At 34.3% G+C, this 19005-nt stretch overlaps 1 protein-coding gene across 1 annotated transcript in view; it reads left to right on the top strand.

The window, feature by feature from the left end:
* gek (serine/threonine-protein kinase gek) overlaps nt 1–19005 on the top strand; it is a 61836-nt gene that overhangs the window by 29079 nt on the left and 13752 nt on the right. The window contains exons 16-30 of the mRNA XM_068768279.1: nt 698–939; nt 1220–1333; nt 2165–2299; nt 2580–2693; nt 3158–3271; nt 3722–3835; nt 4392–4496; nt 5269–5371; nt 5869–6073; nt 6847–6965; nt 10093–10146; nt 14200–14306; nt 15775–15825; nt 17573–17692; nt 18800–18910. Coding sequence (XP_068624380.1) covers nt 698–939; nt 1220–1333; nt 2165–2299; nt 2580–2693; nt 3158–3271; nt 3722–3835; nt 4392–4496; nt 5269–5371; nt 5869–6073; nt 6847–6965; nt 10093–10146; nt 14200–14306; nt 15775–15825; nt 17573–17692; nt 18800–18910 — 1808 coding nt within the window. The remainder of the gene's footprint in view (nt 1–697; nt 940–1219; nt 1334–2164; nt 2300–2579; nt 2694–3157; nt 3272–3721; nt 3836–4391; nt 4497–5268; nt 5372–5868; nt 6074–6846; nt 6966–10092; nt 10147–14199; nt 14307–15774; nt 15826–17572; nt 17693–18799; nt 18911–19005) is intronic.

The following is a 19005-nucleotide window of genomic DNA, read 5'->3' as shown; positions in this document are numbered from 1 at the left end:
GTTGTAGTTACGGGTCGGGTTTAGAAAGGCCTCTTTGCACAATGCATTGGATCACCTGACTCAGTAAGGCAGTCTATTGTAAAAATTCGTCGAACAAACAATGTATTAAATATTGCTAGTCGATTGTTGCCCATTGATTTGATTCTTAATTCTCTTCTGGTTTGTTCTTACGTTTCTATTGCTTCATTTGGTTTCCTTATTTTGCCGCTGTATCAACTCGTAGGTGAGTGAACCAGCACAAGTCTGCGTGTGGTAAGTACTGTGTGAGCGAGATAGAACTAGGGATTAATATTTGACGTACAGATATGGCGTTCCCATAAGAGAATAGGCCTCAACAGTTGGGTCGATAAGCTAAGCAGCGTTCCAACTCGGTGAATTAAGTTGCAATAGCAATGGGTGGGTTAAATAGCGCGCAGAACATATAGCCGAGATAGACGAGACCTTAAATGGAGACAACGAATCGGCAAGCGCATAGTATGACGGCCAGTCACAAGGTAAACAGACTTTATTAAGGAAGATGCTGGATCCAGGCCGCTTTCTACTGAACTGTATGAAATTATGATGTTACGGCATTTGCCAATAATTAGATGAAATGAACCTAAATATTCTATCAATTTGCCAATTTTATATAATTAGTAAACAGATTAATAAATATAATATTTTATTTACAAGTAAGTTAATTTGATTTATATTTCAGATGAGTTAATTCAGTTGAAAGAAGAAATAGCAGCGTTAACAAAGAGAAATTGCGACCTGGAGGCGCAAGTGAGATGCTACGAACAACTCAGCGCCAACGTTACATCGCAGGACCCTGCCAACACTTCGCTGGACATCCCAACGCGGCTTCGGGAGTTGGAGGTGTTGGTTGCCTCGCTCAATTTGGAGAAAGACGAACTGCAAAAGGACAAGACTGATGCACTGGAGAAACTGAGATTGCAGGTAAAACCAAATAGTTGGACAACCAAGGAGTTCATTCGAAATCAAATGACAGGGACAATCCCGGCCTGAGCAGATTTTTTAATTCAAAATATCTTTATTTTAATAGGCATTTATACGCATTTTTGAATCGTCAATCATTTTAACATTTTAAGTACTGCTAAGGTAACCGTAAGGTACCGCTCGTCCAGAACTCTGATTTGCTTATAAGAGCCGATGCCTTTACAATGTAAGACATTATATCGGTATATGATTTAATTATAAATACACTTGTTGTTTTTAGGACAAGGAGTTGAAAGATGCGCTGTCGCAATGTAAGCTGGCTATGGCGGAGTATAACGAAGTATCGGAGAGACTATCTGAACTTCGGCAGCAGAAACAGAAGCTTTCGCGGCAGGTGTGTCTTTGTATATTATATATATGCGTGTGACGGCGTGACCACGTCATCATCATCATAATCATCATTTCAGGCGTAGTATGCCCACAGCTGGACATAGGCCTCCTTCATATATTTACAATAGGTCTGGTTGAAAGAAATCACAATGTTTTTCAACGTCTTCAACCAGATGTAACCACCACAAAAGATTAAAAATAATTAACTGAAGTAAACTTATATTTATATAGCGTGTACTTTGCAGTGGCGTTGTAAGTTTTTGTTAGTGGGTATAAATAACAATGCATCAGTAGCCGGAACGATCGAATATTTTAAGAAGTCGTTTTATCATTGAAGAACATTGAAAATTTTATAAACACCGGGATAATGTTAGTGATGAATACAAAGCTGACATTACTAATAAACAATACCTCGGTAGTTCGTTATTTCTCTGCCATATACAGAATGATCGGTTATAGGTATAAATGCTTTTAAGGGATGAAATTGTAGGTCAGTTTTTGCAAACTACTACTAACCTTTTGCGCCTATTTTACATCGCCGTCATAAAGTGATCATTCAGAAATATGTTACATTAATTATTTTTTCTGTAGTGCGACAGGCCAATAACTTCTGATAGTACAAAGTATGCAGGGACAGTAGGAATCCCAATTTTAAAACCGCTTTTTCTTACTCTATCATCATTAGATTATATATTATTCCTGAATTAATTGATATTTGAATAGAGTGTATCATAATACATTGACAGCAAATGAGCTACATATCTATCCCTTTAAAATACACTAATAATTAATCACCATGTGTAGTATGTATAGTAAATATGATTGTTTTAATTAGGTCCGCGACAAAGAAGAGGAATTGGAAGTTGCCATGCAGAAGATCGACGCCCTCCGGCAGGATATACGGCGCAGCGATAAGGGGCGAAGGGAGCTAGAGGCGCGGCTGGATACCGCCATCGCTGAGGCCACTAAGGTATTCTTTTAACAAGTATCACACCCTAATTTCCCAAAGAAGTGCTGGAGGACGCCCAGGGCTGCATGGGGGCAACTAATAAATTAGGGTTCCCTTGGTGTACTGTAGTGAATTTTCGGTTGGAAGCGGTTTGCATCTAATGTCTTCCAATAACAATAACTCTGTGTGCTATGTGTTCTGTCGACTGCCATTTCAACTTGCCAATTCGTTAGTCTATGTCGCTTTAATTCGTTTATGGATGTAATTTCTAAACATAGTTAATAGTTATAATTATTTACAGGAAAGGAAGCTGCGAGAGGAAACATTGCGGTCGCAGCGCACCGAAGGCATGGCGGCGGCGAGTGGGCCAGCGGCTGACGTAGCGCGTTTGCAAGCAGACGTGGAGGCTTTAGAGGTCATTTACGCATCTTTTTTGTGATTAACCACGTTATGAACTCAAACATTCCTTAGCTGCCACTTGAACCTTCATACTTTATCGGCTGTGGGAAATTTTTATGATATTATTCCTGCTGTTGTAAAAATAGCTATGTAACTTGGTAAAGCCTTAACAAAGTTCCGTATGGAACAGTCATGTGGTCTACTATTAGGACAGGGATCATCTCTTCACCTGAGATTAAAGTTTTTAATTGTATTCATTCATGACAGCCTATAGATGACCACAAGGAAATGTCCTCTCCCTGAGATTGCCATGATGACTAGTTTTATCCTGACTGCATCCAGCGATTTCCTGCGACCTCGACTTTGTCGTCGTTTAGTCTAGTAGGCCTACCCACGCCACGTCTAAGTCATAGTCGCCATTAAAGATCCTTTATATCTGTAATTGTATAAATGTTTCTAATTTGTATCGTATATATACAGCTCCAATACAAGGAGTCGCTGGCACAACAACAGGCGCGGTACAGTTCGGAGATAGCGGCCCTGCGCGAACAGCTGCAAGAAGGTGACGCTGTGCGGAATGTACTCAATCGAGAGGTAGGTACTATAACACATTTTTAATATTGTCCTCATTTGCAGGTGTACTACATTCACAATATTTATCAAATAAATAAGATAAAGCAGGCTAAGTTCTAATGTCGTCAAAGGTTGTTGGATAGTCACCGAATTGGTTGAACAGTTTGGCGGTTAATTGGCATTAATACAGATATATATTGGAGAGTGAATCAGAAAATTGAGAAAATTGAATATACAACATGAAACTGCTTATAATCCAGTACTATCTAGTTTCTATTCATTCGAAATTTCATAGAAACTAGAATTTTCAAGACTTTCTAGTAGCTGTAAATAATTCTATATAGATAATGTTGTATATACATTTGAAGTTATTTTCGGTGAAGTTATGGTCGGCACAAGATGAACTAATTATATAAGTAAATAATTTTATTTCACAAATTGTTTATAAGTATTTTATGTTAATTATTGTAGCTGCAGACGTCCAAAGATAAACTGGAGAGCCGTAGACTGGAACAGCTGTCTGATAGCGAAGACAAACAAATGCTCATCAACGAGAACAGGAAGCTCGCAAAGGATCTCGATGCTGTGAGTGACAACATTTACAATAAAAATTTGGTTTACAATAGAAATGGTAAAGTTATAAACTAGGTCTGTGAGATATCTGACAAAAGAGCATAGACTATAATTATTTTATTGTATTGTAAAATATACAATATATATATAAAAATGCCGATTTTGAATGTTGTTTATTAACAACATTCAAAATCGGCATTTTTACACAGTTGAGTGCATTCAGAATTCCAATGACAACACCAAATAAAATTCTTTATTTTAAGAAGGCCTAACTTCAGTCTCTTATGAACGTGAATTCTAAATATATATGCGGCAAGAAACTCTACACTTACTCATTACAAGATGTAATTATATCTCCTTTCATTCCTTTTAAAGAAAAGCTGTACAATAGAATAAATACATTAGATATTAAAATTATTTCTTGTCTTTAAAGTGGGTCTTATTCTAAACCTATTATCGTAATATGTATTATCATAAAAGGTTAACTTTAATATTTAACTTGCTACTGTAAGAAACCATTTTCGAGTAAAGCGTGCATGTGACTAAAGTTTCATAACTCTGTCACCAGATGGCAGAGAACGGTAGACGTTGGCAGACCGAGAGGAGGCAGTTGGAGATGGAATTGGAAGAGTTACGTGCTAAGAGAGATACTATGCAGCACTGGGAGACGCAGGTCTGATTTCATTTTGATTATATTTTTAGTACCGATTGTGATTTTATATTATCGATTTAACACTTGCTATAATGATCGACGTAAGCTTATATCTAGTCTGATAATTGAATGTATCATTATAATCATCCTTAAATATTTAGGACGCCAACTGCTGGACAGAGGTCTCATCTATAGATTTCCAGTACCAATTGCAAACAGGATTGTATGTCCACCTTGTGGGTAGGACACGCAGTGCTTGCTAGTCCGTGGTCTTTGCTCCAAAACTTTAAGATTCATACAGTCATCCCTTGGATATAAATTTATGGAAGCGGTTTTAAATAATTACTAACAGAAAAGTTATTAAAATTAACTAGGAGTCTATCTAAAAGCAGGTGTAGTTTGTAGTCTCACCTGCACAAACAGTTATGGTTGTACACCTCTCTTGTCCATGCTTTAAAAGAGTTTTCCGTAATAAGCTAGTTTAGTAATTAGTACTTTTTCAATTTGTTCATTTCTATTATCTATGTAACTAACTATAAATACATAAATAGTCTATTTATGCTAAAGTAAACTACACCTAGTTTGTTGTCTCGCACAAACGGGTATAATTGTACATCTCACTTCTACATTTCTATTTGGGATGTTTACATTCAAAGGTGTTCTTTATAAAGAGCCATGATTCAACATATTCAATTTCAGCTTATTACGTTTTATTTATTTTGCTCAATCATACAAAAATAATGAGATCAGTTGGTATATGTTTAAAATTTAATTTAATGCTCTCTTAATGTAGATTGCAGACATTATCCGATGGGTGGCTGATGAGAAAGAAGCACGTGGTTATCTACAGGCTTTGGCTACCAAGATGACTGAGGAATTGGATTATTTAAAACACGGTAAGACTTAACTGATGTTTCATACAATATTACATATAGTAATTTTGTATATTAATATATGTAATAAATATGTAAAGTGCTACCGAAACTTTTTCTACCGCGATCTAGAAAAGCATGTCAAAGTGAGGGCTGAAGAAAAGGAGCTTACGTAACGAAGCGGCCCTTACTATCCACCTCCATCTCGCCGCGCGCATACCTAAGGCGCGGTACAGCGGTTTCGGTAGCATTAAATCTATTGTTACTAATCTAAAATTGGACTTATAACTACTGCCTGTCCATCGATTTATATTTAAGATAAGTTTCGGACTAACCGTAAAATTAAATCTAGAAACTGCATTATTTTTTTTCCACACTTCTTCACCTTTATTATGAATCATTTGAATATGATATAGTTTGTGTTATATTTAATTTTGGTAACACTTGATTTTAACTAGGAAATTCAGCAGTGTTATACTGCTTCAACAATTTTTATGTAATAATGTTTATTTGTAAAACAGCCAGCGCAGCTCGTTCTGGCGGAGTCCCACCATCATCACCCCCAGCGGTAGGCGCGGCGGGTGGCTGGCGCAACAGGCGTTCCCAGAAGTTGGACAAGATGGAAATCCTCACTCTCCAATCGTCGCTGCACTCGGAGATCCAGGCCAAACAAGCCGTTGGAGAAGAGCTCAGTCGGACGAGAGCCGAGCTGCTCGCAAGTCAAAGGTACACACAGATACTACCCGGCATTTGTATTGGTATGGAATCCAGCTGATCTTAATGCAAGCTAACTCGTTTCCCTGATGTGTCAAATAAAAATTCACGTACTTATATTGTAACAGACTTTCAAAACGATCTGCACGTTTTCATTGATAGGTGTTCAATTGTATCTGCCACCGTTGTCCGCTAATCAGAAGAAATCACAAATTAACCACGAATTGCTACATGCACACATCAAATAGAGCATAATAGATATGTGCTGTGGAATCGACTGAAGTAGACTGACATTTTGTTACCATGTAAACACATCCTTATTTTGTCATGCACGGTACAGACGAGCTATTTTGTACTATATTTAATTTTATTTAATTTAATCTTCTTTCCTGTACACGCTAGAATACATTTAAATAGTTTCATTATAATGAACAAAAGAATGAACAATGAACAATGCGCGGTCTTATCACACGAGGCAATCTCTTACACTCAACCATAGTATGGAAACAATAGAAGTATAAGTAATGTGTAGTTACGTGTACAAAATATACACATATACATACGAATGATAAAGAGAGTAGATAGCATATTTATTTATAATAAATAAAAGACGTCAAATTGATTTGGATCGCACTTGCCTAAGAAAGAATAAAGAAACAGGTAGAATGAGAAATGAATTGACAGATAAATAATCATTGGTCTAAATAATATTTCTTAATCATTTTCTTTAAAATGTTATGTGTATGACCCGAATAAGTATTTTTCAATGATCCTTTTTATACCAGGGAGCTGCTGGAAACTCGTCAGCGGTTGGACACGCTCGCTCACGACATGAAGCGAAAGGAACAGCACATCCGCGACATGCAGGCCAAGCTGGACACCCCACTGCAGCCGGGCAACTCCTGTGAGTATACCTATATCACACACCCCTTCGCACTCATGTACTGGTATATGCTACTGCATTGATTGGACTTGATTGATTTACATTTTACAATACTTGTGCAATATATGTAGACTTACTTTATTCCTGAGCAATTTTCTATCATTTAACCACATTATAGATAAAATAAGTAAATATTTAATATAAAAAATTATATGAAAAAGAAAAGATATGTATACATTGTTTAACACTGACTGCCACGGTAGTTTTTTAGCTTTTATCTTATTGGTGGTCACCTATAAAATTTAGGCTATATATGAAACAAAAATGACAATTATGGCAGTAAATTTCAAAATATGTACCAGCCGAAGATATACATATCAATTTCAAATATATTTGAGAAAAAATCCAATTGAACCAAGCGTAACTCCTACAAGTGTTGTTATGAATCTATGCAATAATATTCAACAACATAGGGACACATGATTTACATGAATAACTGGTAAAATAGTATCAATTTGGCCGAAAAATTAATCGATTGCTATACTCATTTAGTTGGAATCTAAAAATTGCTTAAAATAGGACAAAGAAGGTGACCACTTGGTGCTACATTTATGCTTTAATAAAGTGCACTGTTAGAAGCAAGATTTATTCCAACTTTTTTTTATTGACGTTCTATTAAAAAAATTTAATCCTTCAATGCGGCACTTTTCATTTTGAAGTATCCTTTATATACCGGTCATATTATAATACACAAACTCTCGATTTTTATTTAGTTTCTAACAATTGTTAAAAAATTAAAACGCTGCGGTCATCAATGACCACCGTGACGTCACGGGGCCAACCGTTGCCGGTCATATATTACCAACATGGCAGTCAATGTTAATTATCAAATCAAAGTTTTTTTTTTAAATTTAAATATGGAATACACCACAACAGGATACAGCCAATATAGTTAAAATATTTTTTTCCAAAAAAAAAAAATAATTTGAATTAGCAAAATACCGTCAAAACTTAATTTGATAAAGATTAACAAATTTAGCTACCTTATAATGACATCCATTGAGAAAATACGCCTATTTGGTTATTTTCTGATCACTCTAAATGTCCATAGATAAGTCCATATTTAGAAAAATTAATTCTAATTCCGATGTTATAAATTAAAGATGATTAAATAATGGATTTTTATCAAATTTCATTTGAATCGTTTTAGTACACTTTTAGTCCATAAATACTGTCACAAGTATAATTACAGATAAAACTAAAACTAAAAAAAAATATTTTTACTTGAATAGGCATCTAAGTTTAAGCCAAACTTGATTCAAATTATCCACCTCTGTTTAGTTATAAAATTTATTTTTCTTAAATGTTTAGTTGTTAGATGCAAAAGTAACAAACAATCAAGTTCACATCATTGCAGTATTTTTCTTTTACATAAAGTATACTTAGTTGTTCATAGTAGTTATATAAATATTTTTTTTTCACTGTTATATATATATCTCACGTACCGACCGTTCCAGCACTCACCGTATACAGGAGTAATATTATGTTTATTTAGTGCACTTTTTTCTTTTGTTTTGGTTACATGTTACCGCACAATCCCACCCAATACACAAACGTCAATTGTACGTATCCGTGACGTCACAAAAACTGCACGCCCCCGACGTCAAATGGAATTTTGGGCTCCTCGCACAAAGTCCAACGTCGTCCGCGTCGAAAAAAACGAAAATAATTCCGGGCTATGTTATATACGTTGGTGGCATTATGGACTATATTCAAATTATATTTAATGATACTGTGAAAAATGCAATTGGAACTGTGATTACGGAAATTGCGCGCCATTTTAAAAATGGCGGAACAATGGCGGCTTTATTTTGAGCGTTCGTTTATTTTTTAAACGCCAACTGCATTTATGTTGATCGATGTGTATTACTGTGGCATTTATTTTTCGTCGCGTGGATATCTGTATGCTTTTATATTATCGTAACTTCCACATTGTGACTTTGTTATTATATTTTTAATGACAGTTCGGACGTGGCTGAAGCCATACATACCTTTGTTCCTTGGAGTCACTTCTTGTATATGGGGTGTTGCTGTTTTAGTGTACCATCAGATGTACAGTTCTTGATGATATAGATAAACTATTACAAGTTTTTGCTGACATAGCAAATAATGAGAAATATTAAGTGGCTTTAAGAAGTTTTAATAACTGGGTCATTTATCATCTAAGAACTTCTATCTAGTCCTTAAATCTAAATCTAGTCTGCTGTAATTTTTGCCAAAGATTTTATTAATCTGTAATAATTTTTAATTTTTTTTTTGCCTTCGATCAGTCGAACTAGTCATTTTATTTTACCTATGATATAACACAAGTTGATAAATATTGAAAAATAAAATAAAAACGTATTTAGCTAAATCATATTTTTTTTGTTAAATATCCATTATAGGATAAATTGTTTTAATTTTTTTTAATAAATAACTTGAGCACAATGTGGAAGTGCTGTTTATATTTAAATTTTAAACAGTTTTCGAATCTCAGTGCATTTTTATTGTCTGTGGCATATTTATGAATTAGTTTATTAAGCAATATTTTGTATTACCTTTATACTCCAGCTTATTTAAAAACGGAATTATTTATTAAGAGATTTAATTAAAAAATCTCCATTGAAATATTAATTCAAGTCATAATTCAAATTTAAAATTTTACGATATATTACTTTCAAAGATCTAACCTCATTACTTATTGTTAAAATTGAACACTTTAAGTATCAAATTAAAAATAATTGGTTAAATGTATTTTGTGTTATATAGTCATGCATTAAATATATAATAATAATGGTAGTGTATTTTTCATCTGTGAGATTTTTAATTACATAAGCTGTAGTGTAGAGGTTTTAATTTATTTATTATTCGTATACTGTTTGCTATTTTAATTTTAATTTTTATTCTGCATTTACTTCGTTTTTGTTTTGTATTGCGACATCCACGCGCGATGTGTAAATTTTTTTTTTGTTTATGGGAACATTGTTTAGAGCATTGTTCTTGTATATATGATATTAAAGTTGTAACTGCCTTGTTATGTACATTTGTTTTATTGGCCCATACAACGGTTTATGGTTATCGGATTAAATTTGAAAGTTATTGCAAGCAGCTAGGCAAGGATCTGCTAAATCGTCTACATATTGGAGCGGCAAAGAAGAGAATGGTTCGTTGATTTTATTTTTATGTTAAATCCGTTTTGTTTCATAATGTCTATATAGAAGTAGATTATTGTTTGTGAATGTTTACCTGTATGTTTACAGTTTCTGTTGTTATCACTAAAAACAAGATTCCTTCGTACTGTTTGATTATTGTTAGAATACGTTTATTTATTATAATTCTGTTTGTAAAGATATATGTTACAGTGGTACCAATACCGCTGTACCGCGCTAGAGGTATGTGTAAGATAGGGGAGGGGGAGAGGGGTAATTAATGCCTTTTCGATTCCCTACATCGCTGCGCTTTCCCAAGGCGCGGTACAGTTGTTTCGGTAGCACTATAATATATAAACATCACTGCAATCGGCTAGTAAAAACAAAATTATATTTATCTGCCCTGTTGTCCTTTTAAATATACTAGTGGCTAAACCATCCCCTTTGTTATAAGTATATGTGAAAACAATAATGGTATGTATTTATGCTACCAAACATTGAACAAGTGTGTTGGTGCATTTTAATCTATTATAGTTGGTGAAATTCTGAATGAATGAGGTAATGAAGTTTTCAAAAACAGGGAAACTAGGGAAGCGCGGTACATCGGTTTCGGTAGCACCATAAACATATCAGGTCATACAGTTAAATGCTTTGAAATCCGTATGTCTAAATTATAACAACAGGGATTGTATTTATGAATACCCTAATGGATTTCTTGCCTTTGTGCGGCGTTTCTTAATTAATATATCTTATACTTTGACTTTATATTGTAAGTATGAGCAAGTGTAAAGAAAAAAAAATGTTTTTACGTTTACCCTTTCGCACTATCGCTGTTTTGAAAGTCGTGAATATATTTGTAAAATTAAAAACACTATATGTATGCCTTTGTTATCTTTTTACATGTTATTCTTTTGTAGTATTCTTTATGCGTTGTTAAATTATTATGCATAATATATTTTTGTCTATTTCACAATGGCATACATTTATTGAGAGATTGAGAAATGTTGGTAAAAGGTTATAAATTGTATGGGTGGTTTATGAAACTATACAGGGTGATTGGTTATAGGTGTAAAAGATTTAAAGAGGTGAATGTAGAGCTCATTTGTTGATAAATAATGTATGGTCCAACCTATCCAAAATTTACGGTATCAGAAGAGATATAGTTAGAAAATGCGTTTTCAAAATTCGGATTAGTATTTTTAAATATGATCATTGCTTAATGTTTGTCCTCATAAATTGTCAGACGTTATTGGCCTGTAGCATTCCAATAGAAAAAAATAGCGTAACATATTTCAGAGAATTTTATATAGAATGATTGGAAATAGGTGTAAATGCTCTGAAAATGGGTATACGTTTAACCCATTTAAAGTTTTTACAGCTATAACCAATCAACTTGTATATATACGTTTTGGTATTTGGGCGGTTATATGGAATTTTGAGTTTAACAATTGGGAGTCGTACTCCAAAACAGCGATAAGCGAAAAGGCAACTACTTCATTATTTTCCGATATACTTCATCGTGTAAATCGCTTCGCTTTTGCTTAAGCTTCTTGCGGTGGCATGGACGTGGCAGAGTATAGCTATATAAAATTAAAAAATAAATCATCTTTTTGAAATACCCTCAACAATCTGCCTTGTGGGATGGTAAAGACATTTGAATCATATTTGTTTGTTTCTTAAAAACACCTTTTCATACGTATAAAAACTAATTTTGATAACTACAACAGTCCGTTCGCGTCAAGAATGACGCGAATTATTATTGTCCGCCGGCCTTATAATGTACACTACTACGTGTTTTTGTACGGCAAATAGTAACACGAGAAAAAGCTTAAACAAATTGTAAAAAAACTTCATGAAAGAGAAACTAATAAAAAGTTTTTCATGCTGTGAAACCGCTTAAAAAAGTCTCATGTAGAAAATGTCTTGACTTAGTAAAGGTATGACTATTATTCTTCGTAGCCCGACAATACGTTAACTACCTTCACTTTCTATCTCTTGAAGATACCACCTCGCACGCATCTAGAGCTGATTTTTTTTAGCTATCATGGGGTCAGTTTTTGCCATAGGTAGCTTTTTACTGGGCGCTTGTATGTATTCGTAACAAGAATATACAAGATCCTATTAACTTTTTTTATTGATTACTTCGTCTATTAGGTTAGATAACTTTAATATATAAATTACACAAAAAAACAGTTGCGTGTATGTCTTCAATTGATTACTTTCGAACTAAACGGACAATCTGAATTTATTGGCCAAGTGGCGTGGCTAGGAACGATTTGTTTCGTTAAGAGGCGTGGCTAGGTTTGCGGACAATGATTCACTCATTCTTAACGCGAAAGAACTATAGCGTGAAACTTTACAGCTGTTTCAATATTGTGTTACCCGTACAAATTCCACACCATAACACCACATAACGCGCTAAGCGACATGGTTTTTTTTTCTTTAACACTTGTTTGTATAAGCATAGGTATTGACTAATCAGTTTATTGTATACTCCTCTGTTTTTGTAAACACCCTTTAGATAGGCGGCAAGCGTTGCATCCACACAATACTTATTATTTTATAAATTAATAAATAAGATTTTATTGAGATTTATACGGTGATATTGTAATTTGTCAACATATACCTAAAACCCGTTTATATATATTATTGTCTATATTGGACCATTTACTGAATACTTGTGTGTCTATATTAGAGCCAAGATTCTTCTCGGCTACCCTTTTGTGGTTATTTTGAAATCCTCTCGCAATTCTATAGAACGTTAACCTAAGTGACAAAAAATTTAGTGTGTTTAGAAAAATATATTAGGCCAGCTCGTAAATAATATTTTTAAACTTATAACAATTTTTTTTGGCTGTAACGTAGGTTTATCACATTTATCGGTGGGTGATATTAAAAAAAGAAATATGTTAGTGAAATTTTGTTTACAAATTTTACTAAAAATATGCAACGCAAGTTCCAAAAAAATTGAGACGTTTATGGAACGCAGTGGTCAGTAAGAGTGACTTAAAGTTAATATAAGCGTTTTCAATCTGAGATTTTGCTCCGGACGCCATTTTTAAATAAAGTTGATCAAAATGTACGGGCTTATTTGTATCTATTTGAATAAGCTGGGTGTACAAAAAGCTATATTTGTCTCATATTCAATGCGAAGGAACTTATTCCTCGACCTATTATCTAAAATTTTGTTATTGTTTAATATATATATATATAAATATATATATATATATATATATATATATATATATATATATATATATATATACACTACTTTTATTTCTAAGCGACATAGGAACTTATTACTACATCTATGGCGAGAAGACATTTATTCCATTTTACACTTCCGTATGTCCGTATTTGTGTTCAAAGTGTAAATATACGGGTTTTAGTTAAATATTTTCTTTTATAAGCTACAACAAGTATTGTGTGGGTGCGACCGCGCCGCGGGGCTTAGTTTTGTATAGCGTCGATCGTAAGCGTCCATTGCATGTAGTAGTCCTGAATTTGTCCACTAAAATGTTTCGGTACAGTCGGGCGTGAAAGTGATTTAAAAAATATAGAATACAACTGTAATTAGTATATTATTTTTATGTTTTGCACTTTTGCACCCGTCTATACTTATATTGCCACCATAATGTTAATTATTTTTTTTAATAGATATTAGACACAGGTTTCTTTTTTGTGAACATGGTTTCGGTTGGGATTGGTTTACGTGTTCTTTTTTATTTTTTAAATTCAGTCGTTAAATTTTTTTATAATGTTGTACAGGGTGATTGGTTATAGATGTAAAAGCTTTAAAGGTATGGATGCATAGCTCATTTATATATAAAGAATAATTATTGTTCACTCTCTGTTCCTGTAGACTTTGTACTGCTAGAAGTTACTACCCTGTCATATTCCAATAGAGATTTAATGATCGCTTTATACAGGTTGGTTGGAAATTGGCTATAAATCTATTTTTTTCAGACAAATGAGTTATACGTTCAATCGATTTTAAGCTTTTACACCTATAAACAATCACCCTGTATGTATAGATTCGTTATTAAATTAGCCCTTTCGTATTTCAGTTTTGGATCGGCCGCCGTCACAGATGAGTTACTTAGATCAATTTTTAAAAGACGCACCGACCGAGAGGCACTATGACAACGTGGCTTCTATCAATAACGAGCAAAAGGTAAGTCTCTCTATAAATAAGGCTTTGTGTAAATAATCAAACAAAACGCTTAGCATAATATTCATAGTCGTGACTAATTAAAACATACATGTAACTTAACAATGTACCACTGGCGGTGGTATACACGTGTCTCATTAACCAAAGTCAACCAGAAGATAAAATAAAAAATTCCATTTGACGTAATTATTAAATTATTGCCATTAAATTAATGAAAATAAATTATGTTCGGCCTGATAAATCTTTGATTATCATTTTTCATATTTTGAGAGTTATATTGCTTTTACATTCAATTATTTATGAAATTAAAAGGTGTCGTAATTTTTTTTAATAAGAATCCAGTGTTCTCATCTGCTATATAACCACAATAATACACGGTTGAAATCCCTTTCCACGCACTAAGCGTTTCGCTATTACTTTCATAGTGCGTACTCGTACAGACAAAGAGCGGAACAACCTACAGGCGTAACTATAGCCATATGACGTTGATTTATGGGACAGTTCATGTTATCTGTTCTAAAGAGCTAAAAAATCTTTAATTATGTGGAAAAAAGTCTTTGTCGAATGAGAATAGCTTCACGTAAAAGGCTGTTAATAAGATCTATCGGATCCTACGACCATAAATATAAAAAATATATATACATCTTTTGCCTGATAAAATATGAGACATTACTATTTGAACTAGTGATAGAGACTAATATTGACGTCGGTATGTAATAAATCTAATGTTGTACAAGTAATTTTTAAATTTGATTAGATTAACTTTAGATAAGCCGGTAGACGCGACGTAAGTAGGCACCCCATCTATTGTTTCTGAAGATGTTAATGCTGTCAGCCCTAAGGCTTTCACAGCTTCATCGGTACTGAGTTCAAGGAGCGGAAGGGTTCGTGAACTAGAAGGTAACCCCACTAGGTGGATCGACGATATAGTTAACACGTTGCCGCGTGCCGTGCCGCGGCAATTTTTGAAGATTTTACAGGCAGCGACTCGCACGTTAAAATTAAAAAAAAGTTGTTTAAGACGTATGCTTACACTTTTTCAATACTACAAAGCTATAATTAGCGGGAAGAAGTTATAAATTTTAATATGTATTACGTACGCGCATAGACAATTTGAAGTTATCAATATTCGAGCCTACAATTCATTTAAGAATCCTTTGTTTTTCAATGAGAACTGCAAATGGCCTGAACGGAAAGTGCAGCGGGGGTCGTATATGCCCCCCACGTGACGTGGAATGTGTTGAGGTCGCTGTATGCGGGCAGCGAAAACCCATCATCACGGCGATGTTTGTGGACGTCTTACGCTTTGCAGTGGGCGTCTACCGGCTGAAAATAAGAAGAACTATTCTGTGTTCCGTAGTATTAAAAGCTTCTAATCAGTAGAGCCATTTTAACTATTATTATTTGCTATATTTTTTTGTTTGTTTGCGTCCGTGTTTTCATTTTATTTTCATCGCTTATCCGTGCACAGATGTCGCCGCAGTACAGATACAGAAATGCTCAGCATTGTTGCAATGCAAAGGTATTTTTTTATTATTATTTTATTTTATTTTTTTGCTATTTTATTAACATTTAACATTATGTTCGGTGTTGGTTTAATATATTTATTTGTTATCTTGTTAATTAAATAATGTAATGGTGGCTCTGAGGTCCACCTTCATCCGCTTAGGTACTTTAAAAATGTTTAGAATAAACTTTCTCAGGGTTGCGTCATTCTAAAGAGAAAACTACATTAGTCAAAGACTATAAAACATGTATATATTAATCTTGAATCATTGTCAATATAATTATATCAGCCGATAGAAGCCTACCGCCTAGATATAGGCCTTCCTCAAAGATCGATAACCTATCTTGTTTAAATTATGTTTATTTATTTAATAGAATCAGGGCGTTACCTTGCGGAAGTTCCTCCTAACTAAGAAAAGGACCAAAAAAAGACTACACAACTGCCAAACACAGAGTGCTCTGTGTTTAGCACTAATCGGTGTAACATAACTCCTGAAGATGCCCTGTGGAGGGGTGAAACACGTGTTGAGTGATTTGGCGGTGGCGGTTGTGTGATTCGTATTGTTTGCTACCTACCACTGCATGTGCGGAAGTGGCTAAATATTGGCCCTTTTCTTACTTATGTTTATTTAGGTTTTCTTTTTAAAAGGATGTTATATGTTCTTGTTTGTGAGCGTGTGGACTGTATAAACGGATTAAATAAATGAAAATTATGCCGGTAATTTCTTTATAATTTAACAAAACAAGGTACCAGTAAAGTAATATGTAACAATAGACTGACAGAATAAATGAAACAAGCAAATATTATACATCGCGACATGAACTGCAAATATATAAAGTATAAAAAATTAAAATTTAGACATTTTCTAAATGCCCCGGTCAGCCGCCAACAATTGTATAACTTGAAATACATTGGTCTAACCTAGGCGTATACAGTCCAGCCCATGATTATACTAGCAAGTCTTAAACAATACGCTACAGTGCTATTAATAAATAAAAAATGATAATATAGCTGCTCTTTGAATAAACATGTTATAATTAATTGAAACTAAAATAATTCTTATCAAGATAATAGATGACAATAGAGCATTGTCTTAGATTCATTCGCTTGCTACTAGTAGGCAGGTGTGTATTACTGAACATAAGGCATTAAATCCGCCCACGTGTATATTAATTTAAATTAAATATATAAATAAATCACTGACGTGTGTGAACTTTATTTTGATATGCAGTTACAAAATGTTAAGCCTTATAAAACTGCACAGTCTGAACCTGCTAGTAGCGTAACTTCAATTACATAAATTAATCCTTTCCACTCCAATGTCGAGTGTCACTCGACACTGATTTTGTTCCACAAACTCCATTGTCGAGTGATACTCGACATGGTGTTATACTTCTTTTTGCGGAAAATTTTAAAACAGTAAAGGATTTTTGTTACTAAAATGTTTGAATCGCGAATGAATGAAACATATTCTAGAATCGCAAGATACTATAATTCAATTAAATTTTATCGATGCTACATAACAGCCTTGGAGTGGAATAGGTTAAAGGCATAGTTTTGACACTTATGGTTCTCGAATAGCAACCGCTGTAGACACGGCGTAGCCCCCCCTCCCCCACATCAGGTGGACCGAAAAGTCCCAGGTGCAGTGCGACACCTGTCATCGGGGCGATATTTGCATGGCATCTATCAGCTGATATGATTGATTACAATGATGATTATAGGAAATAGAGTCAGGTATATTTATATAAAACTCTTACAGTTAATGTACGGATCCCAGCAGTCCACCGCTCTGAGCGGCTCGGCGGAGTCACCGGATGAGATGGAACCGAGGGCAGCCTCCCCTGCCTCCAGCAAGAGTTCGCCCAGTGAAATGTCAACGGTGAGGGTCACATTTATATAGCCAATACCTATTGCATGTACAGGATGATTGTAAAATGTAAAAGCTTAAAGGGGTGAATGTATAGCTCTATAATTAATGTATGTAAAACCTAACCAAATATCATATAGTAAAATAAGCATTTTAAAAATTCGGATTTTTATGTTACATATTATATATCAAGATTAAACAGTATTTTTAGCGCGGTCCCTTGTGGACTTTGTATAGCCATAAGTTATTGGCCTGTAGCATTCCAATATAAATAATCAATTAATGTAACACATTACACTATACGGTGTGATTTGAAATCGGTGTAAGCTGTTAGCAAAGCTTTTTGTTGACAAATGCCTCATACACATATTCACCCTTAAAAGCTATTAAATCAGTAACCTAAGAGACCGATATTTTCAAAGATATGTAATATACGCCTATGTCCTCCTTTCTAAAAGAGCAGTTTTATGTACCAGCGCGAACATATCGTTACCCACAGTAGTGGGTAACGATATGTTCGCGCTGGTACATAATATACACATTTCGTGTATATTATGTACCAGCGGTGTAAATGTAACACCTACCAGCGGTGTAAATGTAACACTGATTCACAAGGAGTCCTTCATTCACAAATCAGATGGTCACCCTACTTTAACATAAAGTATACTTTAGTTAGTCAAAAGAATGCTTCCAAATCGATTAAGAAACCACTGTCCAAATAAGTTGCTAAATACTCACTTTATATCACTGATCGTAGATCTTAATTTTGTAACTCGAAAAACAACACTGAACTGTCGATATGGGGAGTACACCTATTTATACTACAAAGAAGGTTCTAGTAAGATAGTGCTCAGTTAGAATATCCGAGTACACAAAAATCTATAAATAACTATAAGTTCTATGGCACTTCTTGATACTAGGGTTTCGTGTTTGTTGTTTAAAGGGTTCTGTAATTGGTGCTTTGTAACAATATGAATATGACACTGGTACATATACAATCAGAATGCTAGAAGCGTTTGAAGTAACACCCCTAGCTTGGGTCATTTTACTAAACAAAGTTATATAATGCAAGCGAAAAATTGTCTTATGCGATTTATCTGTAATAATTTTTATCGTCAGTATTCATTGCAGGATCCTTCTCTGGGGCCTGGCGGTAAGCAGAAGATACACCAGTTCCTTGTGCGTACGTTCAGCAGTCCGACCAAATGCAACCACTGTACGTCTTTGATGGTATGTATTTGTCATATAATACACACGTTTATAACAGAGTTATTATTAGAAAATGCGCAAATTATTTGTTAGTGGTAACGAGGTAAAGATGCGTT

This window comes from Battus philenor, unplaced genomic scaffold (assembly GCF_028537555.1).
Source record: "Battus philenor isolate CCGP_79_NKW_IND1 unplaced genomic scaffold, ilBatPhil1.0.hap1 SCAF_25, whole genome shotgun sequence".
In the NCBI taxonomy this organism is placed as follows: Eukaryota; Metazoa; Arthropoda; class Insecta; order Lepidoptera; family Papilionidae; genus Battus; species Battus philenor.
This window is presented reverse-complemented; position numbering and strand designations above follow the sequence as displayed.